At 47.8% G+C, this 13,846-nt stretch overlaps 1 protein-coding gene across 2 annotated transcripts in view; it reads right to left on the bottom strand.

Moving 5' to 3' along the window:
- IFNAR2 (interferon alpha and beta receptor subunit 2) overlaps positions 1–13,846 on the bottom strand; it is a 187,734-nt gene that overhangs the window by 99,706 nt on the left and 74,182 nt on the right. For both annotated transcript variants that reach the window (XR_013599798.1, XM_078656955.1), the window contains exon 2: positions 6,862–6,964. Coding sequence is in view for 1 of the 2 variants with exons in the window: in XM_078656955.1 (XP_078513081.1) it covers positions 6,862–6,910 (49 nt within the window). In the remaining variant the exon portion in view is untranslated. The remainder of the gene's footprint in view (positions 1–6,861; positions 6,965–13,846) is intronic.

Below are 13,846 nucleotides of genomic sequence, written 5' to 3' on the forward strand. Positions count from 1 at the left end.
GGGGCCGGCGTCGACATTGGTCCGACGGACTTCGCCCTGTCGTCGTGCTTTTGTCCGTGCGTCGACTTCTGTGCTTGTTGTGTTGGAGGTGCGCTCCTTTTCTTCATTCAACCTGCTCCTTCGAGGCGCCCTTGGATGGTGGCTCGAGGGCCTTGATGAGCTGTTGTTTTTCGACTCGGTGCCTCGGTTCGAGGGTCTTTCGAGACTAGAGTCCCTGGTTTGTGTCGCTGTCCTTCGACGCCGACCTCGTCGGTTCGACGTGCTTGGCTTTAACGATGGACTTTAGCGCTCCAATCTTCCGCTCGACACCTTCGTGGTGGACCTTGCAGGGTCGTCGACACTTTCCTTAGACGTCGATTCCGACGTGTTTGCACTCTTCGAACTGAATGCTGTCTTCAGCAGTTTCGGTTTCGTTTTTGCCTCGATAGCTTTCGGTTTCGCTTTCTGTAGGGCGACCGACGGCTCGTGTGAGATATTCTTAGCCGGGCCGAGACACGGGGCTATATAATGTTTGTCGTGATCTTGGCTAAGGCCTTTCGGCGATGCCTTGACCTGAGCCTTTGAAAGTTTTTGAGTGTCTTGTTTGGGCCCAGTACCCACTGCTGGGCCTGGTTCATCACTCGAGTCGTCATCGACGGCTCCGATGGGGGACACGTCGTCCCTTACCTCGTCGACGTTTTCATCTTCATCGACGTGTTCATCGTCGTCTTCGTAGTAGTTGGAGTCGTGCTCCGAACCTGGATCCGACGGTTGTTCTGGATCCTCAGTCTCGACGACCTCATCGTTGTCGTCGAAGATATTCACCGGGTCGGGCGCTGGCTTCGTCGTTGTTTGTCTCGCTGCACGTCGGAGCCTAAGCGTCTTCTTCGACCGGAACCGAGCACAAGCTAGACAGTTGTCCTCGTTGTGGTCTGGTGATAAGCACTTGTTGCACACCGGGTGTACATCGATGTGCGGGTATTTTGAGTTACAAAGGGGGCGTTTGAACGGGCTCCGTTCCATCGACGATCGGGCCTCTGGTGTCGAAAAGGCCACGCGGCTCTCTTCAACGTCTTGCTTCGAAAGAAACTGGAACTCGGCACCGATCGAAAGAACAATACCGACGACCCCGAAGGCCTTTTGGCCTTGTAGAAAAGTTTCCGAACTTGAGTAAAGAAAAGTACATCCGAACCCAATGGCGGAAAAAAACAATCTGAGGATGGAGAGGATGCCCATTCACACTGTAGTCCAGGGGAGGAGCCACCTATCTCGTGATACTTCGAAGACTCTTCCAGGACAACAATGTGCAATCATCCGGACCCAACACTAGGCGGCGATCTATGCATAAGATGTGAATTCAGCAGCCCACATGCCTCGAACCCTGCATTTTCCATATCCCCACATCCCTCTCCGCTTGTGTCTGAGGGATGCTTTGAGAAGGGATGCCTTTCTTTTCTGACCCTCTTCGGCCTTTCAAACAGTGTGTACAATGTGCATAAGCTTCCTCGCAACTTAATTTAGCTCTTACCTACACACGAGGCTCTGGAAGAACCTTAGGTAGCATCCATGTACATACCTCTGTAAGGGTAGACTGTATTGTACTCTCATTTACCCCCAATGATTTGCCCATTTCACCAACACCCCTTACAAACTAGCTTTCCAAATCCACACTGTTTCTGACAGACAAGTTCACTTGCATGTGACACGATCAAACAGACCTATTACCCTTGTGCCGCCCAAATTTAATAATTAAATAGATACTTACCAAGTTGAAATGGGAAGCACACATACATGAGCGGGCTTATGAAACACTTCGTGCAAGACCACCAAAGGAGGAAGTGCAGGAGCTTTAAAAATAAATGTGTTCCTGATAGCATCCCCCCACAACGACTGCTATTCTGGCACTGGCTTGGCCAACGTGCTTTAGCTCAGACACTTCTTGCCCAGTTCAACCTCACTGCATCATGATCTCAATTGCAGTCTCACCTCAATCTTAATTCAACCTCATGTTATGTAAAATGAACATAACCTCGCACTCTTCAACCTATGATCACCCTCAACCTCTCAACCTACTTTAATGTTACCAAAACTCAACCTTACCTCAGCCCCATCGTGTCCTTCCCTAAACTGCTCACCTTCTTGCCTCCGACCCATCACTTTAACTCTCCTCATTTGATTTCACCACTTCTCACCTTATCTCCTCACATTCATGCCTGTTAGGCTTAACAAATTTAGGCCTGTGTCTGTCAGGGATCACAATAAGGTCTGCTGTCTTTAGAGTCTCTGTTCTGCTTTCAAATTCTTTAAAAATACTTCACAGGTTATCTTACTCAATAGTTTGCGTTTCGGAGAACTGCAGCCCTTCACAGGATAATAACAATGTTTCAAAACCGCAACTTTAGTGGGGGAATTCTGTGAGAAAAGTCTCTTCATAAGGATTAGCAAACTCATATAAACCAGTTTCATAGGAGAATAAACAGTAGGGCACCTGGTAAACTGAATGACAATATCCTCTTACACATAGAGTGCTGTACACAAAAAATAATCACCTCTTTGCTTTCTATTTATATCGGAATCAAATTTATAATAGTTATATTTTAGGATTGAACACAACTTCCTCACTTTTCCCACCTAAATGTTTAAATTCTTTGTAAATATCAGTGCTTCAGCTGGTGTCTTCAGAACTACATGACTTCATACACTCCACACCATCACTACCTAAAGCACAGCTACTACGCCCCCTCAATCTTATGCTATTTACTCCATATGGTGCCAACAGCACCCTCTGGTACCATTCACAGCCCAATAAAGCTTTTTCTCCATCACACCAAATGACCTCTTGCACCCAGAGATAGGCGAGGCAGGTAGGAGTACATCCCTGTCATCTGCCCTGTTACCCAAACAGCACATTATCTTCCTTTTCCAGGCAACCTACACCAACACCACGATCTCAATTTACCTAATTACCACAAGTATCCTATCACATCCTATACGCTCGGCCTACTTAGGCCGACCTATATTCTTACCTGCATCACCACCTTTATACCACACAATGTGCTACAGAGCAGAATGACAGGAGCTGCAGAGTGCCTTTCCATTATAACGCGATTCAGGAGAGGAGCAGACATTCCTTCTATACACACACACAGTTGCCCCCCTCCCCCAACCCTTCTATAGACCCCTTTGCTAACGAACAAGTATAGACAACTGTTGGAAATGGTCCTTTTTAGACTGCTTTTGCTCAACTTTTTGCTTCTGTCCCTCCTGGTTTTCCACTGATCTATGTGCTAGCCTTAGTACTTTGAGTGATTTTGACACTGCCATTCAGTGCTAAAGCGCTGTGCTTGTCATATACATACTGGTGATTGGTGTATCCATGATTTGCTGATTTGAGTCAGCTTTAAGTCCCTTATCTAGGGGTAAGACATAAACCTACGACATGTAACTCAATGCTCCTCTGTGGGTCTGCAGCTTTCATTGTGCCATCCACGGAGGTAGCTCTTCAAACGTGCCACAGGTTTGCCTTGGTAGGGCTTGTGTGTGCAGGTTAAGGTTACTCATCTTGGCATTTAAAAGGCAACTTGCTAAGGGTCTGCATGTCTCTCGCTACATCAGAGTACTCCCATGGCACAGTATGCGCTGCCGGGAAGAAGTAGGGCGCGTGCACAGGTGCACTACATGCAATGGTAGTGAATGGCACTGGATAGTATGTTCGGTATGATAGGAACTGCTTCTCGCATTAGATTAACATGTGGACAGTAGGGAATGGCTATTGAGCAGTATTTCCTAAATGAGGAAGAGTAGCAGTATAGTGTTTGACATCAATGAGTTTGTGATGGCAAATTCTCCCCGGTAGTGCAAGTGGATCCAACATTACTAATATGGAAATATCACTTTGGGAAAGTGGGCATTTCAGTGCTCATGGCTCTGTGTGAATGTCAGCCTGTCTCCAATCCACACCTGGGTGCTGGAGGAATGGATACATCTATGCGTTCCTGATAGAAGGCCATAAACTAGAGCTCGAGGGAAACTGCAGACCGCTGACACTGAGGGGCCTTCCTGGGATTGATATGGGGGTGGCATTGGCACCTGCATTCCAAATTGCAGGGTCTAGGCTCCACTAAAGGTAGTGATCACGCCTCCCAGGGTAGGATGGCAGATAGGACAAAATTTAGAGAGGTCTTGTGCGTTTCAAAGGTGGCCTTTTGAACTGATCTCATCTTCAAAGGCCATTGCGGGTATAACTACTGGGGCTCTGTTCTCAGGAGTTGGAGACGCTTTTATGATTGGAACCATACTTTGCTGGTTCGCGCTGGGACACCGACAAGGGGACCACTGGGCAGGAGGGGCTACAACTGGATTATCCGCAGGCTTGTGGTGGCCTGGGGCTTGTCGTGCTCCAGGAAGGGGACAATAACTTGGTGGATTTTGCCTGGATGTTGCTGGCCTGCAGCTAACTGCTCACTGTCATGGCTCAGGTCCCTAAGCACTTTCTAATGGCAGGTTGGATGGCCTTCTGTCCACGAGATCCCATGGGCAGAAAAGCGGTCTCCATTTCCATGAGGTCTTAAGGACCACGCAGGGTGCAGCGGAAACGGGTGGAAGTGATCGTCGGTTGGAAAAAGGACCATTCCAATGTACGCCTCATTCACACTGTGCAGAACAGCGTGCTTGTAAAGGTTAGCGTCCCAAATGGGGTGCCGAAACGTGAGGCGTTTAAGGAGTGCAGGGGAAGCTTTCCGAGTCCGAGGCACCCATGCTTGCAACTGGAAACCTGTGCTAGCTCGCACTCCGGAGTGTGTGGTGTCTTAGGGGTGTTTGGGGACATCTGCCAAGTTTGCGGGACATGAGCTTGAAGCCTAGACTGTCTCCGACCTCCAGATTGGGAGGGCAGTGCCTGACATCGCGGCTTCCGTCCGAGGTCACTGGCTCCCTCTCCCCGGACCCACACCACAAGGTACTCTGTTGTTGAGAATACAGTGCCTAGGCGAGAGGGGTCTCATTGTGCCTTCTGTGCACCCACGGTAGGCTGCCTGGAGCAACTGGAGCTCGCACCTCCATCTGAGAGGAAACATTTCTCCAATTTGGAAGCATAGTAGCTTTTGGTGTTACAGTCTTTTTCCTAGGGAGGGGATAGTGATCACGCACTCGTGAAGGTGCTCCTGTGTGCCTGAGGACCTAATCTGGAGGGACAAAACAAAGTAACTGTTTTAATTCCGCTTTAGTTGGTCCCAACAATCTAATCAACGTGTTGCCACTGAGTGCAATGTGTATCGTAAGCTGGTGTAGTGTGAGTGGCTGAGGGGCTGGATCACAAAACCTGTGACTTCTTGACCATTGGAACTGTACGGGGTATGCAATATTGGGAATGTAGTATTTTATGCTAATGTGTTAGTGGGAAAGTGGAATGCCTCTTAACAGCCTGGATATATGTTTCTGTTGCTTCTGATGGGGGAGGGATTGCTTGGCTCGTGAACACCTTGGAGAAGTACGTGCATGGGTTTCTGTTGCTTTCGAGGATGACGGGAGAACAAGACAAGTAAATACTATGAATAGTACCTATATGTTCATGCCGTTCTGCTGCTAATGGTGTTCTATGATTGCATATAACTCATTTTGATTTCAATATGTGTGTAATACAAAGACCAGTGTTTTATATATATGGTGTGGAGTCTTTTTGTACAGTACTCAGTGTGCTGCGAGGATGGTGGTGTGCCAATACTTTACACTTTGACCCTGAGGATAAGGCAGAATGCTCTGTACCAAGCTACCCAAGGGTAAGCACAGGTTATCAGACAAATGTATCGTACTCATCCTACCTAGGATGGAGTTTGTCTAGCTTCGAGACGTCCTAGTCAGCCCGGATTTGTTGGGTCTAACAACAACAAAAGAGGATTAACAGGAGTAAGAAACTGGATATCTGGTGACAATTTGATGTTCCCAAACTCTAAGCATTGGGAAGGGAGGAGATACAAATCACAAAAACTAACACGGACATCATATCACTATGATAGTGAGCAAACAACATACAGGACTTCCAGCACCTCTTGTTGAGGGTGAAAAAAATTGAAAACCAGATTAGCAACCACACAATTGCAGACAAAATGCAAAGTGAACTGTCAACTGAAGAAAGTAACTGCAGACCCTCAAACGGGCTCTTGTCGAAAACTACTAATCTTTGGCCTCCAGTAAGGAAGTAAGCCTGACACTAACAGGTGTTATATGTTTATGGACACATGGATCCTGAATTTATCCACAGAATTTTCCATGAGATGAAGAAACGAGCAGAACACTTTCCTCCACGTACAGTGGTCAGAGGGAAATCCGGGGAAGGGTGGTTGTGGGTGGGCTTGCAATTGCCAGTGCCAAAGCTCTCATTCCTCCAAGCTCTCATTCCTCCCAACTCTCTCTACATCTCTTTGACTTGTAAATTAATGTATTAAGGAAGAGGAACAGGAATGGCTTGTGGGATATGGAGAGAAAGGCAAGCTGCATGGAGATGCAGACAGTGAGAAGGGGAGCTGCAGACATTATAATGAGAAGTAACATGCAGTGAGACAGGTATTTTGTTCTGTGGTACCATCTTTTAGTATCCAGATTAATGTTACTGTGCAGAATTATGACATATGCTTATCAAAAAAACGAACTTCGCTACTGTCTACTATATGTCATTTAGCGGGTCAGTCTGCAATTAACTTTTGGTACGCTAAAGAACTGCTCACACATTTACAAAGGGACACTCTTTAGCACACAGAGTTTAAGGCATTAGCTTAAGCTGTCATTTACAAAAAATATCTAATAAAGAAACTTGAATTACGGTTTCAACTACATCAATTGAACCTATGCGGATACTTTACTCAAAATTCAAATATAAGTACTCACCTAAAGTTATTAGATGGCCAAAAGAGACCAGCCATTTCAATGTTGACATCCCTACAGCAAAACATATCTTAATGATTTACAATCCATCGCTTACTCGTCATAACTGCAAAAAAAAAAAGAATAAGGATAACATTAACATTCTGCAAACCAGTAAAGAGTACCCCAAAGAGCACAATAAGGTTAGAGTGAAAAGAGGTATTATCTGCTACATTTACAATCCTTCAGAAACAGCATGTTCTAAAGAGGATCACGCTCTCCTAATCATGGAAAATCCCAACCCTATTTTTTTAAGCTTGAGTTTCCCCTGTAAAACATGCAAACCCGCTTTGACTGTCTGCTATGGTTTCACAGGTTTCTGTTTTGGAAGCTCGATTCAACCTGCGATCATGTATTCAGGGGAAAAAGTTAACTTTTCATTCCTATAAAATAATTATCACATACTTTCTGCTTCCATACAGTACAACATTGTATTGACTGAAATGTTCTCCATTCCAATGTAAACATGCTGCATGCATACATGTGCCCGACCGAAGCATAGTTGTAAGGCAGGGGAGACATTTTGGTCCAGGACTGCCAAATTCATACTACATTTTCAGGATAACAGCTGACAGTCTAAATGTTAGAAGGTGGTTCTGACACTCTGGACCGCCCGGATTATTCGCTTTTTGAGCACCTATTTGTTGAGCCTTTACTGTGGGAGAGCCTCATAAGTTGGGACTCACCCACAGTGAACTCATGATGAAAGCGACTGTATGTGGGTTTACTCGTGTCCCCCTAGCTTGACTATGCCGCTGCGCAGCAGCAGGAGTAAGGGGCATGGGGCTGGTTGCATGCAGACACATGTGTCCATGCGTTTGCACACGTGTACGGGCTGCGCAGGGGAGATTCCTGGCGTGCGCAGCCCAGGAACAGCTACAAAGTGAATGGTGTGGCAGGACTTATGCAGAATTGGGTGGTGACATGGAATAGGCTTTATACACTGGGAAGAAACATGACAGGGAAGGTCAGTGTGTTTTACTATTTTCACTTCATTATTCTCCTATGGGAATGTGGAGCCCATGGGCTAGATTAACTTTCCTAAGGCCTACAGATTCCAGACACGCACTAAAGTCCACTGTAACGGGTGTGAGAAGTATTCTGCAGAGTCCAAAGTCATATTTGTACTGCTTTTGGGTCATCCAGAAATGTTATATTTCTCCAAGTCAGCTCATAACCAGGGCCTGGCTGGGGGCTAACTCTGCCAGGCTGATTTAATAACCTTTCTCTACAAGCCGTGGCCTCAGAGGTCCAGCCCAGCACAACAAGCATTCCAAGGGAGAGGGTCACCATGCCAAGGAGAGAAGATGGATGGAGCTACAGGTTTATCCATCAGTAGTTGACACCTGGTGCCAGGCACTAGGCCCTCTGGAGGAAGGCAGCCTGAAGGGGAAGGGGCTCTAAGAGACCATGTGGCAGGAGACCCTGGACGCCGCCATTTTTAACAAACCTAGAGGCCTGGGCAGGAAGGAGGGAGCAGGGGCAGAGAAGTGAAGTGTCGCTGTGTGATAGGGCAAACAGACACTTCCTGCCAGCCCCCTCACCAACTTCTTAAAAGAACTTGCACAGGAAGAGGAGCTCTCTCTGGTGTATGGTCTGCTGAGGCAGAGGGTGCATGAGCTTGGCGCAATGGGCAGTTGAAAGGAGGAACCCCCTGACAGCCCCAAAATCCTGAACAGTGCCAGGAGAGGAGTCCAGGACCAGTGAGCAGAAGCCTGGGCCTCTGCGCAAGGAGAAGAGAGGCCCAGGAGGAGAGCCAGGTGAAAGGCAGGCACAGGGAGCCAGTGAAGACCGCTCACTGACGAGCGCACCTTCTTGGAGATAAGGAGGGCGAAGGAGAGTGCTCCCAGAGGCTGGGGAGCGACACCAGGAGCACGAAGAGGCAAGAATTGAGGAAATCGGCCGCCTGGGGGCCGAGATATGCCCCCCAGAAGGTAAGCGACATTTGACCTCTCAGGGGACCGACAACGAAGCGCGTGGGGCTCCGCCGCCGGTCTGAACTATGCCCCCGGGGTGGCTCAGTTCCCGGAGGCTGCCCCAGGTGAAGTAAAGTAGGGGAGCACTGGTGCGCTCCCCATGAAATTGCCCGAGAGGGGCCAGGAGCCCACCTTGGCCCCCGTTGACGTGGGAGGAAGTAAAGTCAGGGAGCGCCATCGCGCTCCCCGTGAAAGCGCCAAAGGGGGGGGGTCAGGAGCCCACCCTGGCCACCGGTGATGTTGGGGGGGAGGGGTGCGCCGTCGCGCCCCCCCCCCCCTTCCCGAAGAAAACAGATTGGGGTGCACCGTAGCGCTCCCCACGAATGTATCCTGGAGGGGGCACGGGATCCCAACTCCGGGCCCCACGGCACAAAACTAAGTTGGGGAGTGCTCCCCGTGAAGAAAGGCCCCTGGGGGCCCGGGACCCCATCCCCCGAAGTGAGGAGGAGGACGGGGGAGTGTCGTTGCACTCCCCCGCAGCTACAGGTAGGAGGGGGGAGTGCCGACGCACTCCCCCGAGGCCAGCCGGACAATCGCTGGCCTCTGTGTCTGCCCACCGGAGCACGCAGACCAGAACTGCAGTGCCGGCTCCTGCGGCAGCACACGAGGGTGCGGGGAGCCAGCGGAAGCCACCGGGGGTGGGCTCCCTGGATGGTTCCCCAACGTGGGGACCATGCGGGGGTTCCTGGTGGGACCGGGACCCTGGAAGAAAAAAAGGAGGTGCCAGGGGCCCGGGTGGGACCGGGCCCCAGAAAAGCGACATGAGCAGCCGGGGGTGGGCTCCCCGAACTGCCAGCACTTACCTGGGAGTCCGGGGACTGGGCCCCCCAACGAGCCTTGCGACGCGGGAGGGCCTGGGTGGAACCTGGCCCCCATGAAGGAATGCAGGTTGCGCGGCTCTCCCCAGCACTGTAGGAGAGCCACTGTTCTGGTATTCACTGCAAGGAACACGGAGCACCCCATAATGCCTTGCAAGGCATGGGGAATTCAACTGTTTTGGGCGTTTGGTTTCCCCCTGAGGAGAGGGGCCACCCCCATTGGCTGGAGAAGGGCAGGGTGAGCTGCAGGACGAACACAGCCTCCCCCAGCACAAAGAAGATTAGTCCCACCCCAAGTTTCTAGGGGTCTTGAAAAAATAACCCCTCAAGGGCTCAACACACCCATCAACAGCACCCAGTGGCTGGAACTTTTGTTCTTCAGCTGTGAGTGCCTTAGAGACAGCGCCGAAAGGGATGAAGAGCTGAGGTGGGGATGTCCTGAGAAAAGATATTCCCTGGAGGTGAAGAGGTGTACTTGCACCAGAAATGCAGTTACTACTGTTATTTCTTTTTTTATACGGTCTGAAAGTCACAGGTGTAATGTGAAGTACCTGTGTAAGGGGATGTCATAAGCAAAGTGGGGTTATGTTGCCAGACATTCCTGCTAGGGTGTCTGGCTGTATATGCGTAATCCTGTGAATCCATCTGTGTTGCCTTTTGGGGCTGTAATTGCAATGCATTCTAATGATCGACAAATGTGATGAGTACTGTCAATCTAAGGTGATGCCAAATGTTCTATTTAATGGGGCAGGGAGAGGAAGTAATGTGGGGGAACCTGGAAGGAAAACTGGAGAGGGTGCTGGGTACCTGAAAGCAACACAGGAGGGATTGCAAAAGCAACAGGGGGCTAGGGCTGCAGGGGACAGGACAACAACACAGGGGTTGGGAGAAAGCAACATGGAATGTGTGCGCATGGGGGAAGCAATGGGAAAAGGGACATGAGCGAGTATGGGAGGGAGGAGGCGAAAATAAGCACACGGTGACAAAGAGCAAAAGGGAGTGCAGTTAGAGAGACGTACACAAGGGAGAAAGTTTGAAAACACACGCACACTCATGCAGTGCTTAACACATGGAAACAAAGTAGAACCTTAGAAGCAAGCACTGACAAGCTAGGACACAAATAAGAAGCAGCCAAATGAGAGTGACAAGGAATGCCTACTAAGGGTAAACAATGAGCGGGCTCCAAACCCCTCTATGCTCCTAATAAGACACATTATATCTCACAGCAGACAGTGCATGCACCATCTAGTAGGCTTTACCTACAATGGGCTAAAAATGGGGAAAAACATAATTTGGGCACTACAGAGACAATGCGGTTATGTTAATAATCTATGACCACTTCTGTGATATCGGTTATAAGAAATTGCTATCTGAAAGTGTTCAAAGGTTACGGACACCGAAAATATGAATAGGTTTCAGACTGTGATCCCACAGCACTCGAGGCCCTTGTGTTGCACCAACCTCTGGGGGATGTGACTGAGGTACTCCATACGCTAGAGCTCTCGAGTTTCGGAGGCCACATGTATGTAGATCACTATTCAGGATTTAGTACTTACTTCTTTGTGGTCTGTGGTTTGTAATCATGATGTTATAAGTCTACGAGTCCCAGATTGAAAAGACCTACTCAGTAGTTCTGCACCCCATCTGTGTTTTGAATGTGGTGCAGGCAGAGATCACTGCACCGAGGCAGAGAACACTGTCCACAAGCCCCTCTCCTTCAAGTCTGCTTAAGCACAAGGGTCAGTGCATATGATGCTTGTGCAGCACACCGCTCATCTCGCTGTCCAAAGCCAATGCTTGCAATCCAGAAGACTTGGACAAAGGAGTCCCCTCGCATTGCAGGTCAGCAGGGGTGTAGCTATCAATAATGCAGCCTGTGCAGTGGACCTTGAGTGCAAAGTATTTTTCTCCATACGAATTTCGTTATCCCGGGTCACGCAAGTTTGATTTTCCCATAAACACAGGCATCGAAATTACCAGACTAGAGAATTGGATTGTACCAATGCATAACATTCTCTTCCCTGTTCCCCTCCCCCACCCTTTATCTCAATGGAACCTTCCGAACAGCTGTATGTGCTGTTAATTCTGTTATGATGCTATTTGGACCGTTGCTCTGACTGAAGAGTTGATGGTGTGACAGTAAACTTACCTATGTGGCATTGTATGAGCTTTGCACATATTTTATCAGTTTATAAAATGTATATACCTCCAGCATTAAGCTATGCCTGTGAAACAGTAGATGCACAGGAGAGGGATAAATTTGAGAAAGTAGAAGGTCTTATTTGGCGGCAAATTTGTAATCTCAATCGCGTCGCTCCGATAGCGGTGATTCGGCTCGAATTTGGTTTACTTTCCACCTATGTGCTCTCTATGGCTGCGTTCTTAAGATGGAGCAACGCACTATGGGATGGCTCTGAGAACCCTCTACGTGTAGCATTGTGCGAGGAACTTTTTGACACCTTGATGGGAAAGAGTGTTCTTTTTAGGAATTATCAAAACTGTTCGTTTTAAGATGGTCGGCATGAGGGCCCTTCCCAAACAAGTTTAAAAAACTAGAATAAAAAAACCGATCTACGATGTACCTTGTAAAAGAGACATTTAACTGCGTGCAGAGAACTGTAATAATTACTATATAGTAGGGAGTAGAATCTATAAAAAGCTACAGCCTTATGTTTTATGGAACCTCCAACACGGAGTACGTAGAACTATTTTGCTACTTAGGCTGGACTTACCCCCCTTAAGAATTGTAACAGGAGCTTGGGAGGGGCTTCCTAGGCATGAAAGACTCTGCCACCTATGTGGCTCTTGTGTCATGTCCTATTTGTTTGTATTATATATTACAACCTTTACACCGTAGATATGTAAGACCTTCTTTCCTAAAGTACATTATTGTCACAGGAGAGGCAGCCCGGAATTGCCTCCTGAACTAATATGTTTTAAACTGTTTTGCTTATTTAAACAATTTTAAAATATATTTTAGAATATTTGTTTACTGAGTACTTAAAAATTGGATATTAATAGTGCCATTGTGGTAGGTTTAGCTTGAATCGTAAAACTTTGCTTTTACTATGAGTTTTTAATCCTCAGGAATTAATTGTATTATTGCATATATATATTTTTGTAATTACTGCAAAAGCCCAACTGAAGTTTTGTAAGGATTTACTGATTTTAACTTGATTTGTTATGTTCCTGCACCTGCACTTTTTTGCTACTTACTATGCTGCTAGCTATTATGTACTGTACCTTGAATTGTAAATTCCTGCATTTACTATGAGTTTTTAATCCTTGGGCATGAATTGTATTATTGCATTATTGCATATAAACGTTTTTGTAATTACCACAAAAGTCTAATTGAAGTTTTCTAAGGATTCAATAGTTTTAATCTGACTTGTTATGTCCCTGCACACTTGAAACTTGAAAGGTCTCTGAACCGGATATTGCATATACGCTCTTCCCTTGTTTTACATGTAACAATGAATTTTATATTGTAAAAATTGAACATTTTCTGTTATGGGTGAGTTGTGACGATCTTGGATGTATATTTTCATGTGGAACTCTTCGGAGTCCCAAATCATAATAAATTGAATTGAATTGATCTTTGCAATACTGACAACCAGGGGTGTAACACAGGCCCCCGCAGATCCTGCGGTACGGAGGAGGGCACGCGCCCCAGGGGCCCCCTTCGCAGCTAGCAACTACTTACTTCACTGTGCAGTGCAACTACTGCACTGCTCTGGTGTTTAATGTACATCATCCTCCCCAGGAGGTGGTTCCGGTCGCTCCTACCGGCCAGGCTGGCTCAGCTGTGCTCTCACTGGGGCGTTTGCAACATTGTTCATTTTCCGCCCAAGCCAGAAAATGAAGTCATAACCTGGGCGCTGCGGAAGTTATGTTTGAAAGTTTAGTTTTTGAAGTCGCCAATACTCGCACCACCGCCTGTCCTCTCATCATGGTGCCCTGCTGTGACTGACCAGATCAGGCTACTTGGAGGCTCCTGATCGAGGCCGTTGGTCTACTAGTCACTCTGGAGACTGATGTCCTCCTGCCCGTGGACCCAATGTAGCTGCTACTATTATGCTGCAAAGGCAACTTAAACGGACACTCATGCACAGCGCTGGTGAAATACGAAGGCCAGCAACCACGCTGCCAGACAGT

This window comes from Lissotriton helveticus, chromosome 8 (assembly GCF_964261635.1).
Source record: "Lissotriton helveticus chromosome 8, aLisHel1.1, whole genome shotgun sequence".
NCBI lineage: Eukaryota > Metazoa > Chordata > Amphibia > Caudata > Salamandridae > Lissotriton > Lissotriton helveticus.